General features: G+C 38.8%; 1 protein-coding gene across 1 annotated transcript in view; it reads left to right on the forward strand.

The window, feature by feature from the left end:
* The window catches only part of LOC129768189 (uncharacterized), a 147,071-nt gene that overhangs the window by 38,369 nt on the left and 83,968 nt on the right, over positions 1-24,734 (forward strand). The window contains exon 2 of the mRNA XM_055769662.1: positions 19,716-19,736. Coding sequence (XP_055625637.1) covers positions 19,716-19,736 — 21 coding nt within the window. The remainder of the gene's footprint in view (positions 1-19,715; positions 19,737-24,734) is intronic.

The raw sequence follows: 24,734 nt of genomic DNA on the forward strand, positions 1-24,734 counted from the left end.
CACGATTTCAATCGTTTTTTCTTTCTAAAAAGAGATTAAATACGGGAAAGCCTCGGAGAATGGGAAAAACAAAGCGCGTCAACCAAAGTATGTCCATTTAAGTATAATGCATTGATCATGATTTTTGCCTTCTGAGTGAACTTGAATTAAATAAATGCTGTAGCTTGTGCAATTTGTTTTCTTAGCTGTTTCTATGAAATAAAAGGTTTAAATAATATAATTCTAACATCAAGAAACATAAAAACTTAACTTTTGACGTAGAACTACGTCTTTCATTAAGGGTGCCGAAACAGAAAACAGGTCACGTTTTTCTGAAATAAAGTTAACGTTAATAACTATTTTTGCCGCGAATAGATTTTAATGATTTACAAACTCCCTAAAATTCCAAATTCCATTTTCCCATACATTCGTCATTTGTGAGCTTCCCTACCCATGCCATCAATAAAGAGCAACTTATCCAGTGGCGTAGCGTGACCGGGTGACACCCGGGGCTGGTTATTAAGGTGTCACCCCTCCAATTAGTTTTAGTCTTAGAATGAGCATTTATCGAAAAGAAATATATTTATTATAATATCAGATATAACGAACAAGAAACCAAAAAATCTTCAAGCGATTGTCACTGGGACCGACAGTTACAAAGTAAGAAAATGAATAGAATATTGTTTATTTCTGGATGACTCAAATGAATCTTATCAAATAAATATTTTGGGAGCTGAGACCAACATATTGTACACGTGCTTCCTATTTAGTGCGCTTTCGCTCTCTTGTTGTGGGTTCAATGAATGCGCGGTAATAACGGGAACGGGGCTCAACGTGTTAAACATGTCTACCCGTCGACCGCAAATTTTGAATTAAATTCAACTCTGATAAGCCTCTTCACAAGATGCCATAGAAACGTACACGGTTAGAAAGTCGTGGTATCTTTAGCAAAAGCTGGCTTTCCAGAACTCGTAGTTGCCAGTTTGTCAAATCGGCTTTTTTCAGTTCGCTGTCAAGTTTGAATTGCTTTAAAAATATCGGTTTTTTAGACAATTTTGACCGTTTTTGGAGTTCCCGATGAAAATGTTCAATGCGCTCCAACATTTCCTCCTCCATCGTTGGCCCAAGGCCGGAAGGTCTTTCGCCTGGTTTGCTCATCTTATGAGGAATTATCTTTTCAGTAACAAATTTTTAATCGTTGAATTTTGTGAAACCTTTTGAATGGCCATCACGACTAGACTATTCATTTCGAGGGTGAGAAAAATTACCAGTGCATTGAGTCTGGTCACAACGTTACTCAAAGATGGTCCTTTGGTTTGCAAATATTCTGCGCTAGATCTAATCCATGCAGTACAACGTATCAGAAGTACAGATAACACAGAAGTATTAATTTATAAAAGTCTAGTAAAAGGAGCCGTGCACTTGATCCATTTGTGAGTCTAACAATACTCCAGTGGCTGTGATCTGCCCGTAAATTCCACAGCAATCTTTTAACAACACACCTAAATGGCTCAGAAACATCACTCAGCGATCAGTTGAAACTGTGAAAAACGAGTAAACAGATTAAAGAGTGTAGCGTTGGGCGCCAAATGTAGCGGACCGGGTTTTAAAAGACAACCCGGAACCTACGGCCAGCTCGAAGAAGGCTAACAGCTCAGCTTTCCCACCCGACCTCTCTTAAGCGATTGGCTTAAGCGCCACCTCTTTCGAGGACCAATCGCCGCGTTAGTTGCCCAGCTAGAGGCCTGACAGGCAGGCCTAAATCGTATCCTTTTATCAGGATCGGGGGACGATCGAGCTGTACCAATTCCAACCAGCGAAGACTTCTAGAAGACACCCGTAGGGTACTCCGAGAGAACCATCAAACGACCAAGAATCACCCTAAAAGCACAGAATACCACAACAGGTTTTTCTCATCACAGGCAACGTTACTCTAACAAATTACCAGACTGGCACGGCCATCTGGGAAACAAAGGAGGACCACAAACAACTCCAGACATCAACTACGAAACACGGATAACGTGAAACCTTAATAAAAATAAATTGAATGTTCACAGGACATGTATTATAGCGACTTTTACTCCTAGACAACACTAGACAACTTTCTGCTTTTGGGGTAGACTATGGTTTTACATATTTCTACATTTATTTGTACATTCGCTTAAATCTAAGGGACATCACATGTGCACATGGACAAACAGGGTACCTGGGGAGTGCGGTGAGGACACAAATTTCCTCACCGACTCCTTCTGCTTCTTTGCGGCGGATTCTCCACCGGTTGATAGCTTCCAGCGGGTCTGTTGAAGGCGCGATGGTAACGGCGCAGCCTTTTCTCCGACGCGTTTTGGTTCGTCGGGTTTAGCCAAGAGGAATTTCCCTATTTTAGCAAATTGTTCACAGTTAGAAAAATGTCCCTAAATCATACAATATATGTACCTGTTGTAGTCGCTTTTTTTTTTGCTCGTTAAATTTTATTGAGCGTTTGTTTGCTAACTAGGGACTAATGATGGCACTGAAACAATTCAACTTTATCACCACAAAGACTTCACGTTATATAAAAAAAACTTACAATTAGCGATCGCGAACAAAACACACAATGGTTCCGCGATGTCGGACAGTTCTTGGCAAAATGGTCGAAGAACATTGTAGTCCTCAGATAAACCGCAGGGTATCTCTCGATTCAGAGCTCAAGCTCAGCCGAAGACAATTTCCCCAAAGCATCCCCTTGTGTGCATCTTGCTTCAACTAACCGTCCTTAGATACAGCCTTCTCATTTCCCTCCCCAAACTCAAGGCCACGAAAGTAAGCGCTGCGCGAACAGACACTCATTGGCCGAACAACTTTAGCGATTGAGCTTTCGCCCAGCTCCAGGGAGGTGGGATGGGAAATCTAAGCTCTTAAGTATACTTTCTGGAGTATCTTTTAGTTTACTTTCGGTTGTGACTTAGTACAGGTACACTCCAAATGTTTCAGTGTGAGTTTTTGAATTTAAATTTTTATATTTGAATAATTACTAACTATCCTAACCAATAAATAAATAAATAAGTATATAAATAAATGAATAAATAAATAAATAAATAAATAAATAAATAAACAACACTCAATAAATATGCACACCAATAATAAATAAGCAAATAAATAATCCAAAAATATCACATGATGAAAACAGTTGTGGCAACTGTTACAAGAGTTCTAAAAAATGTCATACACTGTGGATTCTTAGCAAAATCATGTTGTCCTTATAACATGGTTGGAGCGGTCGATAGTCTGTGAGAGAGACTTCCTGGAAGCTATACCCTGACATTCCAGTTGTTGAAGAATATCGTTATTCAAATCTGCAGCTCTTCCTATCCAAAACGAAAAAAACTAGGAGTGGGTTACATTTGTGATATAACCGTAAATCTACCATTGGCCTAGCGATCATTTGCTTGAAGTTGCATCTAAATCAATTTAAATAGATGAATAGATATTTTGTTTTCCCTTGGAATTGTCAGAGAGATATTAACGCTCAAAACCTTGTATTCCGAACGTTATCCATACAGAAAAATAATTTCTGTGGGAAATGTGGGAGTGTCCGAAATTATTTAAATGGAAATATCAATTGTGGGTGCGATATACTATGCTCTAGGGATCATTGAAACACTGCCCATCGACCATTATTTTATTTTTTCAGACAGTCTCAGCAATCCGCTCAATGAAAGTTGATAAACGCTCATCTTATTGACGTAGGACTACGTCTAACCGGAAGATATAGGGGGTGAAATGGAAATCTAGGCACTGAACAAGTAGGAAAAAATGCAAGATTTCGAACGCTTATAACTCGAGCATTTCTCAATAGATCGCAAAGGTTTTTGCATCAATTGATAGGAAATATATCTACGCATCTATTCTAACGAATAACATTTCATTTTTCTTGAGATAAATAATTGAATAATTGTGAAATATCAAGCATTCTCAAAATTCACTATGTGCCCATTTTTGATTGGTCCATTTTGTGCTCCTCAAATCGTACCGACCAAAACGGGCAACCAGAGCAGCAGCGAAATAGAATGAAGCACGATTGGAAAGGAAAAAGAAAAAAATGAACGAAACATTGGTCGCAGTCTCACACATGCGTAATTCTCGAGCCAGCCAGTCAGCTTAAAAATCCCCGCTCCGCTGCCGTAACGATCATTCTCATTCAAACCGTACACCACATCGGTTCGCATCACAACACATCAACAAACCAACCCAAGCACCCATGTCTGGACATGGTAAAGGAGGAAAAGTGAAGGGAAAGGCAAAATCCCGCTCGAACCGTGTTGATATGGAGTTCCCCGCAAGGGTAGCTAGGCCGAGCGCGTTAGTACCAGTGCACCAGTCCACCTAGCCGGCGTTATATAGTTTCGGCCGCCGAAGTGATCGAGTTGGCTGGTAAAGCTGCTCGCGACGATAAGAAAAACCGCATTCAGAACAGAACTCATCAAGACAACAACAGGCAGTTGCAGCGAGAGGCGAGTGGCAAACGCAATCGCAAAACGGCATCAGGTAGAAGAAGAAAAAAGTTTGCTCTTTTTACAATCTGCTTTGGTGGCAAATCCAGAACAAGGCGGCATCGAGGGCGTTCGAAATGTTTTTTTTTCAAAACCACGAGTACTAAGTTTTCTAAATTGGAACCATTCCATAAAACAAGGCGCTTTTCAGGGCCATTAAACCTTCCAAAAAAGAGTTTAGGAAATAAAGTTCAATGCGTTCTAAAACAATATCCAAAATAATAATAAAACACAAATTGATGTTTTCATAATTTGTTTGCCAGGATCTGATGAGTATGTGAATTTGGCAGTAGTTCTGAGCTTATTGATAGTTGGGGACTTTCAAGATTATTCAATTTTCACCAACTCTTAAATTGTTTCCAGATTGTAAGTACAGTAATTTACAATTAGTTCGACATTTAGCTAATTGGACGGACATGTAATGCGACTTATTTAGTTGGACATTTTTGTAAACATAGAGATCCAAATTATGACCGCACATTGAAAGTCGACACTGTACCACTGTCATCGCAAATGTTCCATTACAGGTTCAAATCGCCTCCAATGCGACACTGAGTGGCGCTTCGGTACGTTGCATTGAATGTAATTTACTGTAAAATATGTCACAAGCTGGATGGGAAGAAATTTTCCAACTGTGAAAGCTGAGGCGAGTGGCAAATGCAATCGCTAAACAGAAAGGTTTAGCCAAACAAGATGGGGATATCGAGTGACAACAAAACAATAAACTCTTTAGATTGAAGATAATTTTGTGATCCTGAAAAGGACCCTTTTTAGCCTGCATGTGAATCCAACGAGCGAACAAATCGTAATGAATGTATTTTTTTGCCATCGCTCCCTTTTAACGCTCATTCGTTCGTCTCGTTGGACTCGCCCCTCTGGCTGAGTCTGCTGATTTGTCTCTATCCTGTGAGTGTGAGTGTGAGTGTGTACCACTAGAGTATAAAACACGCGGACCCCAAAAAAATATCTTATTTTCTTTCAAACCGTAAACCCGTGTGATTGTACGGCATCGGCATCGTGGACGTAACAAAGGAGGACAAGTTAAGGGAAAGGCAAAGTCTCACTCGAACCGTGCAGGTCTCCAGTTCTCTGTTGGTCGCATTCGCTGATTGCTCCGCAAGGGTAACTAGGCCGAACGGATTGGTGCCGGAGCACCAGTATACCTAACAGCGATTATAGAGTTTCGGCCGTCGGAGTGCTCGAGTTGGCTTGCAAAGCTGCTCACGACAATCAGAAAACCCGCATCAAGAACAGAGCAGCTTCGGTTCGGCGCTCATCAAGGCAACAATTAGTTTCAATTAGTGGCAAAGTGCTTCTCCGGCACGTCGCATTAAATGTAATTTACTGAACAATATGTCACAAGCTAGATAGGAAGAAATTTTCCAACTGTGAAAGCTGTGGCGAGTGGCAAACGTAATAGCTAAACAGGAAGGATTAACCGAACAAGATGGGAATATCGAGTGATAACAAAAACACAACACCAAAGGTTCTTTTCAACCCTCAACATATTCATAAAGAGTAAACAGTAAACTAATCCATTTTTCAGGTAGATAGGTAGGTATTCACGTAGGAGAAGAAAATAAAACAATATATTTAAAATATATATTTAACAAAAGCTGTCCCCTTTGTATAGTCCTACGTCACTCCGGTTATGTCCCCGACATTACCCACCCGTCTTTTTCCTAACAAGAATAAGACAACTATTGAGTGTTTTGGTCGAAAAATTATTCAAGATTACCTTAGCATGGGTTCCCTCTCATTGCTCGATTCCGGGGAATGAGAAAGCGGGCTCGCTAGCTAAGGTGGGCGCTTCAGAAGGCACACTTTTTGAAAGGCAAATTGCCTATAATGAATTTTTTCACATTCCTCGTCAGGACACACTCGTTAGTTGGCAGCGCATGTGGAGTGAAGATGAGTTCGGTCGTTGGTTACACACGATTATCCCTAAGGTTTCGACGAGTGCTTGGTTTAAGGGATTGAATGTAGGTCGTGATTTCATTCGCGTGATATCTCGGCTTATGTCCAATCACTACAACCTAAACGCGCATCTCTATCGCATTGGGCTCGCAGCAAACAATCTTTGTGATTGTGGCGATGGCTACCACGACATCGATCATTTTGTCTGGTCGTGTATCCGGTTCCATGCTGCTCGCTCTCAGCTCTCTAGAGCACTGAGAGCAAAAGGCAGACAATGCGATATCCCCGTCCGGGATATCTTAGGTAGCCGTGATCCTGATCTTCTGCTTCATCTATACCTGTTCCTCAGAAACGCCGATGTCAACGTTTAATGATGTTTCCTTCGTTGTGTCCCTGTTTCATATCCCTCCTATCCGATCTATAAACTTTTACTTAGTCGCGGCAATACATACACACACTCTTTACAGATACACGGGCCAAAGGTTGTGCAGTCCACTGGTGATTCAACAAGAGCCAAAGGTTGTACCGCTCATGACAACTCTACACGAGCTGATGATTGCGCCGGCTAGTGACCATTCTTTCCTGGATTCCTCGAGTCGAGAAGACGCACCACGCTAGATATGGGGTACAGACTAGGGGGGCGTTGCTGATTAATGGTCAGCTGCATCCCAATAGGAAGTATCCCGTGTCGGGCACACGTACAGAGCATTGGAGACAGCAACATCCCAATTACGTGAACACTTGTAATACTAACCTCGAGCCGAACGCGAGTAATCGGTTACATATTACTAACATAGATAATAAGAAAAACTGTCAAAATATTGAACTCCGGCCCCGTCAGGCTAACGCCATATGAGCCTTGATAAAAATATATATTTTGGAAAAAAAAATCAATTGTGGGTGGAACGAAATTCACCGGGTCAGCTAGTAAAAAATATAATTAATTCCTTCGTTGCCTCGTCGGTAACTATCCTTGTCTGGAACAGCGCCTGCAGTGGGTCTTAAGAACTACCTCGACTATAACAAATTTCGACATAAATCTACCGAACGTCGAATTCGACCACAATCGTATAAGGCAATAGATGTCGCAGTACCATTCTATGTTCTCCAAAAAAAAACAGACTACAGATACGTGACCGGAATAGAGATGATTCCACAAAGGACACATATTAATATCTCTTATAAACCCCAACAATTCCCTGCATCTCAAAAACAGCACATCTGCCGCACATAATTTCGTTTGACGTAGCACCGATGGAAAACCCATCCTGTTGCGCTGCTGGTATCCGGACGGTGTCCCCACCCATTGGTATTCATCAGAGGGCATTTTTCGGATGTATACAGCAAACGACATTTGACCACTTGCCAAAACACACTGAAACCCATTCGTCCTATTTTGGTTGGCTGCCAAAAAAGGAGGAAGGCTTCCAGCTTTGAATTTAATTTAAATTGCCCTCCACACCCTCAGTGCTGTCCAAGGTCTCCTCTCCCGACACCCGAGCATCATATCATTGCACTGGAATGTCAGGTTTGGCAAAGCGGCACCCGCTGATTAAATATTCTAAACGGAGAAATAACATTTTTTCCTCTGTCTTCACTGCTCGGTACGAAAGGAAGCCGGCGTTTTCCGCCTGTCGAACCGTTCGCCGAACGTCAATTGGAGTGTTTCTGCGAGCCGTAAGTAATACTGATATGATTTAAGGCATTCCACCGAAAGAGCAAACAAATATCAGAGCACAGAGAGAGAAAAAAAACAAATCTTCGAAAGATTGGAGCCAAATTCCGGGCGGTTTATGGTGCGAATGAAATGAAGAGAACAAATTACGTGCTAAATTAGCAGGAGGAATTTTAATTTAAGCCGGTAATACCGGATCTCTCCGGCGAGGCCTTCGAGCGGAGCTTAGTGCCACGCTGAGTGGGAGCTTAGTTCTGTTCGCTTGCTGATGGGAAAAATGTATGCGAATAGCTTTTGCGCCATCGGTTAATGAAGACTGCTGATTCCGGGAAAATTCGGCGAACTTCTGAGGGGCCGTCGATCAAGCTGTGCTGATTAGAAGTTTATTTGTCGATGCTATGGGATAATGGATTGTTTGATATTGATCAGAGCTTGGAAATATTGAGCTTGTTAAGCAACATTGAAAATATATTTTTATCAGTGTAACGCGTTTATTTTGCTTGTCTGTCATTCATTCGACGGCAAACAAATTTACAACTGTGTTCATTCATATTCATTCTATGCTCTCTGAGCTTTCCTCAAAGCTCGAGTCATGAGAATTCATTCACATTTATTCATGGCCATTGAATTGTCAGGAATGTTGTGACTGTTCATTTTCAGTATCCCGATATATGTGTGATTTTCTCATTGAGTCAGTGCCTTGCTTATTCAATTGTTTTTGAGGTTACTCCGAAAGGGCAACGCAAATCGGTGGCGCAAGCGGAAATGCCAACAAAAGAGCAAGATCTGCATGCACACTCACAGCTTAGGCTTGGACGGCGAGGGGGCATTCTGCAGAATCGATCCAACCAGCGAATGCAAACTGTGTCAGCCAAAGCTGGATGTTGGCAATTTCATCCACTAATCCTATAGCATAGTTTGATCCGTTTGCAAAAGGAAGCTCGAAATATTCCCATTGCGGTCGTGTCTTGGACACCACAATTTTATGTTCGTGTGTTCAGAATTTAAAAAGAATTAAATGTTTGAAATTTGAGTCAAGACGGTATTTTTTACATCGGAATTCTTCTTTTGAAGCATTTCTGACAAGTGGATTTGGAACTGCATATTCACTATGTAAAATGAAAGCAATTTAACTGAGACGGAAACCTTGCATGCTTGAACAATTTAATTTATTGTCACTATTATGAGCATTCTGTACTTTCTTATCTTCCTCAACAAATTTATCCGTTTCGTCAGTGTCCGAGAACGATGCTGATAGTGAATGAACTGGTATGTTAATGTCAATGAATGACAAAACTAGGGATATATTGTTTTGCTCACATTCCGTGAACGCAGAACAGAACGAAAAACAGAATGAAAAAAAACTGGATGAATCAACTGTGAGTGGCTTGCTGTGATTGTGAGGTTTGGCGTTGGTTTATTTTCGGTATCCCGAATGCAATGGTATAATGATCGAATGTGGCCGGAAATTCAGCTAAAAAGATTGATGTGATACAGATATTTCCAAGCACTGATATTGATTCTTACGTTGCTTTTCATGACAAGCAGGCAACCGGAAACACACGCTCCTGAATTACATCAAAACGCACACAGAAGCAGAGAATAGAGGAAAATGTCTGCACCGATGATGAAGCACAACTTACAACTCATCCTTTATGACAACATGGCGCATGTCATGTGTTAGAAAAAAAATCTCCCAAGCCTACTTCGTTCCGAGGTGTCATCTTCAATGCAATACACGGTGTAAGTACACCGGTGGGAATTCAACTGAATCAGCATTTCCACTTCTTTATTCACATCCCGAACAGGACATCCTGTGATGCGGTGTGGGTGAAAACAAGAACATAAAGTATGAGCCTGGGAATCAAAACTCTCGTTGTAAGTGCTCTGAAAAAGGGGGAAGGGGGAAAGCGCCATGGACAAGCTCGAATATCAATGTACGCCATCGAGCTTTTAGTTAAACATCGTGAACAAGTTGATTATGCAAAATCAATCATCTGGGGCGGTTTTAATGAGCGATTGTGATGGAACGTAAGCCAGGAGGAGAAGAGGCCATTTAATTTCAAGGACTGCTTCGCATCCACAGTCATTGATTTGCTGAACGAAGTGCTTTGATCTGCGAGTACATAGGATTGATACGTGCTATTGAATTTCAATCAATGGTTGCATTTGAATTGTACATTAAATGGTGCTTTAGAAGCTGTCGATTGCTTTTTGTCATTCAAATATTTCGAGGCATTTGAATGTTGGTTGTTGCGCTTTATCAGCATTCCGAAAAGATTTCACTTCTCTCGAAATAATCGAGTGATCGAATAGAGGGCGAGACTTCTATTTGGACTGTGATATGGCATGCGTCGCATATTGCAGCGTTCCATAGAAAAAACCAATTTGAAACAATGTTTTGACGTAGGACTTACGATGAAAAATATTTGAAGACATGTGGGTTACAACTCCTAAACATATATTTTTACCATAATGATGTATTTGGAAAAATTGTTGAAGATTATAAGCAAATTCATAAAATTTCATTAACATGACAAACATATTAAAATAACCTATTTACTATAAAAAAGACAATAAGTTAGAAGTATTTTTTTTTAATATCTCGAGGATGGCTGCATTTAGAAGGAGATTGATAAAGAGCTTTTTTATTTCAAATCATATCAGGAATCATAATTTGTGGCTAAAAATAATTGTTAACATACAAAAATTCAAAGTTTCGAAAATTCTTAAAAACTCGATGTTTCACAAAGTTTGTCAAAAATATTTTTTCCATCTTGGACTCATTTTTTAAATTTTCTACATGATTTCTGTTTTATATGGGAGGATTTAAAAAAAATTAAAAAATACATATTTTAGATATTACAAATTAAAGTTATTTTTTGTAAATAAAAAAAAGAGTACTAATTTTTTTTCTCGGTGTATATTTTTTCACGTTCATCATCACGTTCACATCAATAATCTATAACTCTATTTCGGTACGACTCATAGTTTTTGAGATATAAATTATCAAAGATTTCTCTTTCTAAAATCGATACGCCCTTTTCAAAAGACACACTTGAGTCGAAAAAATCCCAATTGCTGTGAAAAACTTATGTTTTCTCCAATCCAAACGGAATACAAACTTTCATTCGAATTAAAAATACTCATATTTTGTCATTTGTCAATTTCATTTGGAATTGCTCAGGAGCGACCGATGACATGATTTCGAAGTCCAGATAAATAAATTACGTCCCTCACTTGATCATTTGCATAGACAGCAATATTCAAGTGTTGACCTCGTTGACATCCGCCTTCCATTCCGAACTTCGTTGTTTACCATTAAAACCATAACTTGGTCAGCGAAACCTACAGACACACGCAAACTTAAATGATTATCGCTTGGTAAAGGAGAAGATTACCGGATCTGAAACAAAATCCGTTCGAGCATATTCCAAACTTCCAAAGCTGTTATTTTCCTTTTCATATCCCTTAGCTTAAATCAACTGCCCCACTCGAAGAAACCCACAACCATGCTACCACACAAAAGCAAAAACAAACACAAAAATAGACACCTTTCCCTATTAGCATTCGATGCGAATGGAGAATCATTCCCTGTTCCCTCACACCTCCAATCCTTGGGCGTCGCTCAAGTTCACAGCACACACACACACAGTGCTAATCCCCCTCGAGGATGGCAGCTTCCCGCTTCCACAAGCCGACCGACGGACTCGTTGATATTTCTGAACCCACTGAAAATTATTCATAAATTCACCGACTCCGCGCCGCCACTGCCCCGGATACCAGTTTTCGGAACGAACAGTCCAAAGTCCAATGATACGCCCATAATTGACGCTGCGATGCGATGCGATGCGGTGTGTCGATACCGAATCCGTTTCAGGGATTCCGGTTTCGCTTGGGCTCTCCTGCCGACATGCTGGATCGGTTATTCACATTTTTTTTTCTGTTTGTAAATGATGTAATTTGAAATTTTTGACCTGCCTTCCGATGGGTGATGGTTCGAGTGGAGGTGAGCAGCCCGTTGTCCCTAATTGGTATTCAGACTGTGGTAGATGATGTGCTCCACAGGAAACCGAGAAAGAAAATGAGTGAAAATGCTTCGTTAATCCCTATCTTCTTCTGGCAGGGAAAAACTAGATTTCTCGAAAAGATTCGCTGAGCTAGCCTGAGAACTGAGGAATTGATAGCTTTAGAGAGTGTTTGTTTGTCGGAAGCCAACCTTTCAGTTTTCCCTGTATATTACCAGCTTTTTAAGCATGCCTACGAAACAGCGAAAGACAAAAAATCTCCACCTTTTTAGGATTTTCACAATTTTTTTTTATTTTTTCGGCTTTTTCATGTTTTTACTCCTTTAATTTTTATTTCCAATTCTGTGAATCCTACTTCGCTTCACTCACATCGAAGACCATTATGGTGATTATCGTCTTTCTCTATCTATATCTATATACAGCCATTCCATGCCAAACCGATGTAGTGGTTCTCAGATTTCAGTGAAAGGTGGTAATTTTGTACCTATTCGCAAAATATTAGACACGTATTTTTCAATTTTTTCATTAGGGTGACCATCTCGATTTTAGTAGGGTGGTCCAAAAAATCATTGTTTCCACTTTTTTTTTTCCAAAAATGACCTTTTACAATAATTTATAATTTTTTAAGTACTGGACCGATTCCGATGATCAACATCTATATATATAAAAATGGAGTGATGTCTGTCTGTCTGTCTGATTCTTATAGACTCGGAAACTACTGAACCGATCGACATGAAAATTGGTATGTAGGGGTTTTTGGAGCAGGGGAAGGTTTTCGTGATATTTTGAGACCCCTCCCCCCTCTCTAAGGGGGGGCTGCCATACAAATGAAACACGAATTTCTGCATTACTCGGAAATTAACCAAGCAAACGAAACCAAAGTTGACATGTGAAAGTTTTAGGGTGCAATAAATGTTTCTATGATGGTTAGACAGTTCTTCCCCCACTCAAAGGGGGGGCTGCCATACAAATGAAACACAAATTTCTGCATTACTCGAGAATTAATCAAGCAAATAAAACCAAATTTGGCATGTGGAGGTTTTAGGATGCAATAAATGTTTCTATGGTGTTAAGATACTCCTTCCCCCTCTCTTAGAGGGGGCTGCCGTACAAATGAAACACAAATTTTTGCAATACCCGAGAATTAATCAAGCAAATTAAACCAAATTAGGCATATGGAAACTTTAGGGTGCAATGAATGTTTCTATGGTGGTTAGATACCCCTCCCCCCTCTCTTAGGGGTGGCTGCCATACAAATAAAACACAAATTTCTGCATTACTAGAGAATTAATCAAGTAAATGGGCGGGACGAAGTTTGCCGGGTTAGCTAGTATCAAATAAAATGCAATTTACTAGTCTTCTCTAAAAAAATACAATACTTGCGAAAGAAATGGGATTTGGGATTTTTATATTTTTTCAATTTTTTTCGGATATCATCATCGTAATTGTAATATTTTTCATGTATAATTAAATTTTATAATATCATATTTTGTCTATAATTACCTATCCTACAACCGAAGAAACTTTCTGTCGCTTATGAGTTAGGTTTTTAAGTTACTACTAGGCATGTTTACGGATTCATAGAAAGATATAATTCCATTTGATATATCGATCCTTGAGATACGCTCAATGATTTTAAAGTTAAGAATAAAAAAAAACATTTAAAATTCACGATTTCTTCCAAAAAACCATAATTTTTTAAACATTGAGCCGAATTTAGAAATAGACATATCAAATGAATTCTTATTCTTTTATGAATCAACTTCAATCTGTCATCCTACAAACTCAGAAATTTAGGACTGCAGGAAAACTTTAATTATAAAGCTGAGAAAATTTGCTACTTAATTTTCCATAAATCTTGTCGCAGTTGTATTGCCAAAATGATAGATCAAAGAACGAAAAGCAGGAAAAAATGACAAATAATGGGGGGAAGGGAAATAATAAAGCAAAAGTAATCATGGATTTTGAATAACCATCTCAGAAAAGTTATTGAAAAAACACATTGTTTTTTCAATTTCTCTTTCAAATTTTGATAAAATTGCACTGAATAGTTAATATAAGGCCAATATATCAGAATAAACTTATGTAATTTTAAACATGTTCATATATACCTGCCTATCTTTTCATGCTTCATTAAAGATCTTGCGTCAAGACAGCTAGGAATCAACACACTCTCGAATCAAATATGCCAGGAAAAATTATATTCTTTATGTAGACAAGCGTTGAAAATGTGGACACTTTTTAGTCAGTGAATTGTGAATTCCACTGCTGTGCCTCCAGGCTTCCTGTCTTTGGTGAGACGTTCTCCAATTCGTTGACGGATGTCACATATCGGGGTTTTGGAAAAATTCAACAGTTTAGCTAACTCGTGAAACCCATGAAATAGATAAATGCCAGCATTTTTCACAAATCAGCTAGAACCCGTACACTGAAGTCGCTTTTTACGCGGCTTTTTTATGGGCTTTTAGGAATTTAACGCGTTTTTTTTACACGGCACGTAAAAATTTAGTATGAAAATTGACGTGACTTTTCACGGAATAAGTTTTTATTGTATCACTGATTAGAAGCTGAGAAATAAAAGGAGATACAGATACAGATACCATGAATGTAGCATGTAAGAAAATAGTTAATAAATTATTAGAATACGGGTTGCATTTTAAACTAATAGTTCACTGTTTGTTGGATTTTTGATCGGATTTTGAGAATTTACGTGGTTTTTTTACGCGGGTTTCAGAATTTACGCGGTATTCTTTTACGCGCCTTGTATCAGCTATCAAACAATGTGGAAATTATAACCAAGAAGACTTTAGGTATATAAAAACAAATATAATAACAGTTATTAGTAGTACTATCATACAGTCCCATTAATGCTACAACTAGATTACTCGAAATTTGTCAAGTATTCCAAAATAATCATCTCGTTAAGCTTCATTACACCAAAAGATGGTTAAATTTGGACAACGAATAAAATAGATATTTACAATTATCAAAACTAGGTACCTCGGTTTAGAACAACGATATTGTGTGCTAAAACTAGGTAATTCGGAAAATGAATTTGATTGTATTATTTTATCAGTGCTTTAAGGAGATATCTCATTTTGCCATCATTTCGAAAATTATTATCTGTTTGCTACAAGTAGGTTTCTCAAGTTATCTCTTTGTTGCACTGGAATTTGATCTCTAACCAATATTTTGATTTGCATGCTACAACTAGGTAACTAACAAGATTATAAAAATGAACACCAATATTGCTCAGCAATAAATTGAACACGTACACTAACACAACTATACACGGCAATAAACGATGCTGTTCAGTGGCTAAAAAGCCGCTTTACCGCTCACCAATTCCTATCTCGACAGCAAAATACAACGACCTGAAGTCTCTCCTCATTTTGAAACCACCAGCTCTTAAGGATTGTTATCTGTCTTTTCATTTTAATCTGTCACACAACAATAAAGTCAATGACGAAGATAATGTTAATGAAAATGACGAAAGCTTCTAGTATGTGATTCAAATTTGGAACATGTCAATATATCTAAAGAACTGTCAAATTAAAAAATACATTAGTTTTTAACTCAAAAACCATCATTGAAATATTCTTAAAAGGGCTATCTCAGGTCAATTTTTGGAAGAGAAGGCAAAAAATGAATTTTCGGATCAACGGTTGTGTTTGAAAAATTGTAACGTTTAAACGACAATAATCACATCTCTGGTTTTTGGATATGTTATGCTGATTTTTGGATATGTTAGCTTTCAAGAAAAAAAAAAGACTAAAATATAGCGCCCTCCAGTCCAAAGCCATGAAAACATAAAAAATCAAATACAATCAATCATTACAAAAACAAAATCCAACTTGTCTGCAAGTGTAATATTTTTCGAAAAATATTAACTAATTGTCTTTAATTTGATATGTCCATCAATCAAATCGGTCCAGTAGTTCAAACGTGAAACGAAGCATTAATTTCTCAAGAACTTATCAAGCAAATAGAGCCAAATTTTGCATGTGAAAGTTTTAGGGGGCAAGAAACATTTTTATGATGATTAGACACTCCTCCCCGCTCTCTAAGGACTGCCATACAAATGAAACACAAATTTCTGCATAACTCGAGAACTAATGAAGCAAATGGAGCCAAACTTGGTATATAGAGGTTTTAGTGATCGATAAACGTTTCTATGACAGTTCGATGGTTTGATGGTTTGACATACCTCCCTCCTTTGAAAGGAAAAGAAGGGTCTCATAAAAATATTACACATACCAACCATATTAACAACTAAACATGACAATTGAAAATTTTCGGAAAACTCTGAAGAAAAATAGGAAAATTTGGAAAATCGAATTCCCAAAGGTTCTATAATTATTTCGTGCTAAGCGTTTCTATTCCATTCCATGTTTCCGCTAACGAAAATGATCTTTGTTCGACAGTGGAAATGTATTTTCAGGTGAAAAAACGCACTGCTATATCTTCTAACTATATAAATAAAAATGAATCGCCGAATGTGTTGGTAAGCGCAAAACTCGAGAAAAGATTGGTTTGATTTAAGATGTGTTCATTTTATTATATTTTTTTTATCCCTTTTGTTTATTTTAGGCTCATTAGCATTTTAACTGTAACAGAGCCGAATTTTAATCGTGTACATGTCACATGTTTATCATATCTATAATTAGCACATTACACAGTTGCCATTTTTCGGCGTTATACTATTCCCTACTATACCATTGCATATGATACACATTTACACAGTAGCCATTTAGGCGTAAGAGTTTTCTATCTGTTCTTCCATTATCCAGTTAGACCGGACAGCGGAGACCGTTGTTGATCATTGTTGAGTTATTTATAGAACAGCAGCCCGATGTTTCTTGCAGAGCAGAGCAGTTGTATGGACGAATCGATCTTTATTCGACCGTGGATCGATCTCCATCGCTGATGATTGTTGCGTGGACGTAGCTATTCTGTAACAACACAAAGATGGTCAATGAGGGCCCTGAGTTTTGAACTCACGATCGATCGCTTACTAAGCGAACGCGCAACCAATGTGGCTACGGAGACCCCCATTTTATTATATTGTCTGTATCAAAAATGTATACCATGTAACGGTGAAACATGTTATTTGCAAGTAATTGGAGAATCTTGAGCGAGAATTGTGTCTGAAAATGATTTTATATTGTAATGACGAGTTTTGGTAGGAGTACTAGGAAATTTTTTGTAAAAGAAATGTGTAAAGTGTCTATTAGATGATCAATCAATGAATAGTTATGCGATTGAATCCACGAACGTTCGCTTAGTAAGGAAACGTGAATGTTTGAAAGTATTCGTTTATCCATTTTGGGCGGGATGAAGTTTACCGGGTCAACTATTAGGTGTACCGGTAAGTTTCTTCGTTTTTACAACAGATGGCGTAACTAGATTATTATTCCAGTGAATCTAATTTCCAGACATTCGTTGGTAAGCTACTATCATTACGCGTCTTCAATATATGTCGTAAACAACATAGTTACTTCGAATATGTCGAATTTCGTAACGTGTCAGACGTGGTTTGCACGGTTTATAAGTGGTAATTTTGAATTGAAAGACGAAGAACGTTCCGGACCGCCAAAAAAGTTTGAAGATGAAGAAATGGAGGCTTTACTTGATCAAGATTCATCACAAACGCAACAACAACTTGCAGATGCACTTGGAGTAGCTTAGCAAACCATATCCGATCGTTTGAAAGCAATGGGAATGATCCGAAAGATAGGACATTGGGTGCCGTATGATTTGAAGTCACGAAACGTCGAACGCCATTTTTTCACGTGCAAACAACTGCTCCAACGGCATAAAAGAAAGGATTTTTTGCATCGAATCGTTACTGGCAATGAGAAGTGGGTCCATTACGACAATCCTCAACTTCGAGCAACGTATGGATACCCCGGCCATGCATCAACATCGACGGCCGTGCGGAATATTCACGGCCAGAAGGTAGACTTCATTATTTGATGGGACCAGCTGCTAAAACCGAATGAAACCATTACGGGGGACCTCTACCGACGACAATTGATGCGTTTGAGCCGTACACTAAAGGAAAAACGGCCATAATAGAGCAAAGACACAATAAAGTTATTTTATAGCACGACAATGCTTGGCCGCATGTCGCGAAACCGGTCAAAACATACTTGGAAACGCTGAAATGGGAGGTCCTATTCTACCCGCCATAATTTTCAGACAATGCTCCGTCCATTTACTACCTTTTCGATCGATGCAACATGGCCTGGTTGACCAGCATTTCTCCAATTTTGTCAAAAAGTCAAAAATTGGATCGATTCGTGGTTAGCCGAAAAACCGGCCGATTATTTCCGCAAAAGGATCCGTGTAATGCCAGAAATATGGGAAGAAGTTTTGACTAGCGATGGGCAATACTTTGAATAAAAAAACCAGGGTTTTTTTTAAATTTTGTTTCTGAACATGAACCGAAGAATCCAAGGAACAAAAGACTTGTCTGTCTGCTTCGGTTCAATATTACATGCGATATATCTGTCCCTGGCGTAGAATGACACTTAAACCCAATCAAATTTCAATCGAAATTCAGAATCCGGAACGCGAATATGTGATATCCATAGCTCAAGCCTGATCGCGTGTACATCCTCTTGAAATGCAACACTCGGGTAAGCTCATTTCTCCCTCATTACCACTCAATGATCCCAATCAATGCTCGACTGCAAATGCATTCCAATTACAACTGAGCGCAAAAATTCACAAGAGACCACTTGAGTGGCTCTACTTTCCCTGTATCATGCCGGGAAAGCATATCCACTCCAACGACTGCCATTGGTCATGGTATGTGGGCAGGACTAATGGAAGTTTCATTCACACAGTGAGTCCTTTTCAAAAAAATAACATTGACCGGTTATAAAGAAGCGTGGCGCAAAGCGCAAATCGCTCGCCATGTGCAAATATCTCAAAAGGCACATAAACCTTGCTGTCAGCGAAGAATTTATTGCGGCAAGCCAGTTAACCTTCCTCCTCGGTTTCCCCTTACTTCGACCAGAATGAAAACAAAAAAAAACTAGGGAACCACTTTCCCCACAACCCACCAAAGTTGGCAAAAAGGGCAAAGGTCAAACGGAACCGAATTCTCGGCCAGACCAGACCGGAGGGCCACCGGATTATTTCCCTTTTTTCCAGCTCTATGACCAAGGATGGCTTCGGAGATCCGTAATCGAGTCGCATTTACTCCCCCCGAAAAGCGAGAGAAAAAAGGGGGAAACTTTTCAATATTAATGCTTTTATTGTTGGCAACCGTTGAATAAGGTTGACTTTTGCAAAGCGAAGGAAAAACGGGCAAACATCCGTCGAGAACAAAAGTGAGCAATTTTTCCTTTCTCCCAATATATTGGTCCTCAGCCTTTTTTTTACGCTTCCACTGTTTTTTTCCTCGTTAAAGTGCGGTTCAGCAAACGACCAAAGTTCATTTTTAATCAAATTAGGTGAGGTTGTGTGTTTCGAAGTTTTTATGTCTTATATGCAGACGGAAAGAAAAAAAACGTTTGCCCTTTTCTCGTGAGAAACGATTTTATTAATACTTTTTTTTCTTCTTTTTCATTCCAGGCACATGCAAAGGATGCAGCTGTAAGTTACATTTTATGGTTCTTCTTCCACAAATTACCGCAGGTTACAGCATTGAGAGTGAATTGAAGCCTTCGCACAAGAATCCAACAAAATCCGGCCAAAAAACAACTTTTAGATTCAGTAACAATAACAACAATAAAAATCATGTCAAGCATCTCAAGATAACCGCACACAAACGGGAAAACGTTGGAAGCGTTTTCAATTTTCCTTTCTTATCCACTCACTCTCGAATCTCTCGCCCAGAAAATTCTCATAATCTTGTCAATTTGAGATACCATTTAACTTTATTACGTTTTATTGGATAACAAGAGAGCATTTTTCTTTCCCCTTGGCGAACTCCCCCCGAAACCTCCCACACAAGCTGCTGGGGGAAAAGCTGAAGGTATTAAGAAGTTACGTTACCGAGAATCTCCGGGACATCGTCGTGTATGTGGTGTATACATGCGGTAATAAATTCGCCCAGATCGTAAATCCGTGAGAGTGCTGGATTGTGTTTCGCAAACTTTCCGCATCGGTCCGCGCGCGCATTCCAAACAGGGGTCGGGACAGAGCGGGTTGGATCCGTTTCTTCCGTTGCTTAGCCGAAGGCGGATTGATGGTGGAATGGGGGGGTGGGTAAAGGATTTTCCTTCTGTTCATATATTTTTAATGTCCGTACACACATTTGTTACGATTTTTCCTCGCCACGCTGGCTAACTGCATTTTATGGCTGGTTAGCGTTGGAAGCAGAGAACTTCGCGCCGTGGGTGGATGGGAACGAGGAGAGAGTTTCCGGAAACCGCACGGACGGTGCTCTGGTGGTTGAGATCAGTGTCGTTTTTATTGTTATGTGTTGTTTGTGTTCCGGGCGATGCGATGATTGTGTTTTGCGTTTTTTCAACAATTTTATTAAATTGGGACCAATGGATTTTGATTGTGTTTCGCAGAATTCAGTTATTCAATTGAACAAAGAAATTGAAGCAGTGATTTTAATTTCGGTAATTCGAACAATATCACCATTTACAGAACCAGTTTTCTATCGATTCAGAAGACATAGGCAATGTTCCAGACAATAAACGCCGAAAGGCATACTATACGCGATGACGAATGTCCAGGGTCGACATATGGAGACACCATTCGTGTTTACGAGGGATTAGAGGAGGACGGGGTAAGATGGCCACCTTAAGCTTAGAGTACAATTAAACACAATGCACACAAAATTGAGGCAATTCATTATGTCAGCATCGATCTTTATGATGTTTTCCGCAATCACGTTGACTTCCAAAAAATTTTCTTTTTATTTCATAATGTTAAATAATAAATTAAAAAAGGTATGAAAAAGGTGCTACTAAAAACTTCTAAAATACACCAAACTAATATATTATAATTGTCCAATAGTTGATTGTTTCAATGATCAAGAGAGCGGGGGAAGACGGCCGCCCGGGGTAAGAACCCCGGGCGGCCGTCTTCCCCCGTCCTCCCCTAGATGGCCCGAAGGCAATTTCAAATTGCAAAAAAAAATTGAATGAATATTTTTATTTGGCATTATTTAATTACTTGAAGTGGATAGACTTGGTTCTAACTTAATCTACACTCGATAAAAAAATTAGAGGAACAGAATGCGAAGTCGGAAATTTTCAGTGATTTCCCGATATTGTTGTCCACTACACCTACACACACAAAGATAAAAATATGTACAAAAAATATTCAAATACCTGAAAGTGTTAGCTTCAAAATGATGCGACTTTCATCGATATACGTTGATTTTTCACAAAGTTACAGCATGTCAAAAATTACTTAAAATTTCCGACTTCGCATTCTGTTCCTCTAATTTTTTTGTCGAATGTATTTTGTATTTGTTTGACGTAGGACTACGTCTTTCATTAAGGGTGCCACGTCAGAAAACAGGTCTCGTTTTTATGAAATAAAGTTAACGTTAATAAGTATTTTTGCTGTGAACGGATTTTAACGATTTGCATACCAATTGAATCGAAAATCATCAGAGATTGGTTTGACATGCTACACATTACAATCACATACTCTGGAAATGGTTAAATTTGATGAAAAATGGAAGCATTCCCATTTTCCCATACATTTGCTTTGTTCATTTGTGTGCTTCCCTAACTTCCCTGTCGCTTACGTATAAATGTTGCAATATTGTATTGATTTGTGCATAACCAAAGCCGCAATAAAGTGAGCTTACAAGGCAGCGCCAAACCATGTTTTTGAGGCTACACTCAAAGTTAATTTTTAGCACATGTTATGGCATCCCAATATATTATATTAGCTGAAAAATAACAGAGAATGTTCTACTCCCCAATAAATGTATATCATTTGTATAATATATGTGCTAGAGCCAATATGAGCGAGCGAAACAGGAGACACATTTAAATGAAAGCATATGAAACCTTTTCGTATAGTTTGCCAAATTCACGGCCCGGACAGGGAAAGATATATTCTCGTTCATGTTCTTCTTTATCCTCTTAGAAAACACTTTCCAACTTTATTTTATGATGAGGTGTATCATTATCACGCTTCTATATAACAGCACTGGCAGCTATATGGATAGCGTGGTCGTGTGAAATAGCTTTGCATTCTAGCCGGCCTTGGTTCGATCCCCATTGACGTCATATGGATTTTTTTTTTTGGCACAAGCCTAAATGAGACGAGAAAAGAAAACAGAAAAAGATGTCTGCTCGCATACATACAAACCGTTTTTAAGCTTTTAAAACAGCTGATTATTTACGCATTTGGCCCTCCAGCACACGAAATGGCATCATTTGTGCCAAAGATGAAATGTTTTCAGCCAACGCTAGTTTGGGTGTAACGGGCAGTGGCAACTATATTGCCACCAATTTTTGAACTGTTTCAATAGTTTATTTGTGTCGATAGTTTGCGTAATTTCCACGTCCTTATAAAGGGTTAAATTATTAAAATATGAATGAACCCTTTCACTTCATGTTATTGAAATACAGAAAACACGTAGTCCTGGCTCATACTCAACTATTCGTCTATCTATACATATAAAAATCTCTTTTCACGGTGTTTGTGGTCGAACTCCTCCGATTCTGATGAAATTATTCACAAAAAAACTTGATAGGCATGAGGAAACGTTATAAACTATATATGATAACGCTAGGATACTGGTTATCGTATATTTAATACAGATTAAAAAAATAAAAACATGATTTTTTCTCTAAATTTGACTTCAAACAATACATATAACCCCCATCTCCTACATTTGCTTGCGATGTTAGTATTTTTGTATAAACAATGTTCAAATAATTTAACCATCGTTCATTTTCGAACAAAACAAAATTTATTTACGTTGTTAAATGACAGATGGCGTAACGTCCCCTTCATTGAACTTTCATCCACGCATGTGCAAGAAATCTCAATTCGTCTAAAGCAAGGCGCATCGCCGGCAAGCGGGAAGCCTTTTTGAATTCGCACAATGAATTATTTAAGTTCTTTTCTTCAAAAAAAACAGGAAGTGGGTTATATCTATGGTATAACCGCAAGGGTGACTTAAGATTATCGTTGATTTAGAGATCATTTGTTTGAAGTTGAATCTGAATTCATTCTGAATGAATGAATATTTGGGGGACTTCGAAAACGAGAGCGTTACGTTGGAGGCACAAGGTTTTATGCATCCAATATTGGATACGGAAATATCCTACTGATGGGGAAGAATAATTTTCAGAAGCTTTCCTGTTAATTGCGATTGATTGAAAAATCACAAAACCAAATGTATTTGATTGCAGTGTTATATGGATAGAAAACATTAGAATAAACTATTTCGCATCAATGTATTTTTCAATTCCCAGGGGAATTGCCCTGGGGTTTACATTCTAGACTTTTATGGCTTATAATAAGATGCTTCCTTTGTTTTTGTTCATTTCTTACTCTACTCTCGCACCGTGAGGACTCGTTTGTGTGGGACCAAGCACACAGCTCGTTAGTCTTTCGGTGAGGCACCACGAAAGCAGCTCGGATAAGTGCACCAGCCGCGGGGAGTTTGACCACATCGCTATCGACCGGGAACTGAAATGCGTGAAATTCGTCGCTATCAGAAGTCGACCGAATTGCTGACCCGCAATCTACCTTTGCAACATTTGGTTCGTGGAATTGCTCAGGACTTCAAAACCGACTTGCGCTTCCAAAGTTCCGCGGTTATGACGCTGCAGGAGGCCTACTCGAAGATACCAATTTGTGTGCTATCCATGCAAAACGCGTCACATCCTGCCCAAGGACATCCAGCTGGCCCATCGTATCCGAGGAGAGCGTGCAATATTAGCTTAGCATAAAATCAACGGCCCTTTTCAGGGCTCCAAATTTGATGGATAAGAGTTCAGAAAAGTTTTTTGCAGGCCGAACTGAAGAAGCATTTAACGAAAATCGTTGTCTCGATGATAATTCGATACCGATAAGTGCCATGGATATGGATTTGATAATGAAGAATATGAAATATATGACATGATGTAGTGAATATATCCCCATATCGAAGAAATCACTTTGATGAAACTGTTTGCCGTTTGTCGTTTTTAATTGTTGGGACGAGGGGATTATTTTTGCTGAGTAAATTCCAAGAAAAAATCCATCCCTTCTTTAAGCGTGATTCATTCTGCTTCGGATTATTTCATACAAATTTCATACAAAAGATAAAATGTCCATGAGTTATATGATTGCTATCTATTGACTTGAAAAATTGTTTCAATAGCTTAATAATAGCTTCGAAAACAGGTTATTGAAATCATTCGTATCCGTATGTAGCACTCTTGGAAACCCATTAATCTTATTGGAATGTGAGATGGGGAAGCTGATACTCACGTCTATGCATTATGCTGTACTCTTCCAATTAATATCGTTTTTGCAGGCCGAACTGAAAAATTTTCAGTCGAGTTAACTCCCTTTTACAGTAATGTTTTTGAATCCGGACACTTTGCGTTACATTCAATATCATATCACAGCCATAACATTTTTTTCATGTTGAATTTATGCGATTAATAGTTACTAATA

This window comes from Toxorhynchites rutilus, chromosome 1 (genome assembly GCF_029784135.1).
Source record: "Toxorhynchites rutilus septentrionalis strain SRP chromosome 1, ASM2978413v1, whole genome shotgun sequence".
Lineage (NCBI taxonomy): Eukaryota > Metazoa > Arthropoda > Insecta > Diptera > Culicidae > Toxorhynchites > Toxorhynchites rutilus.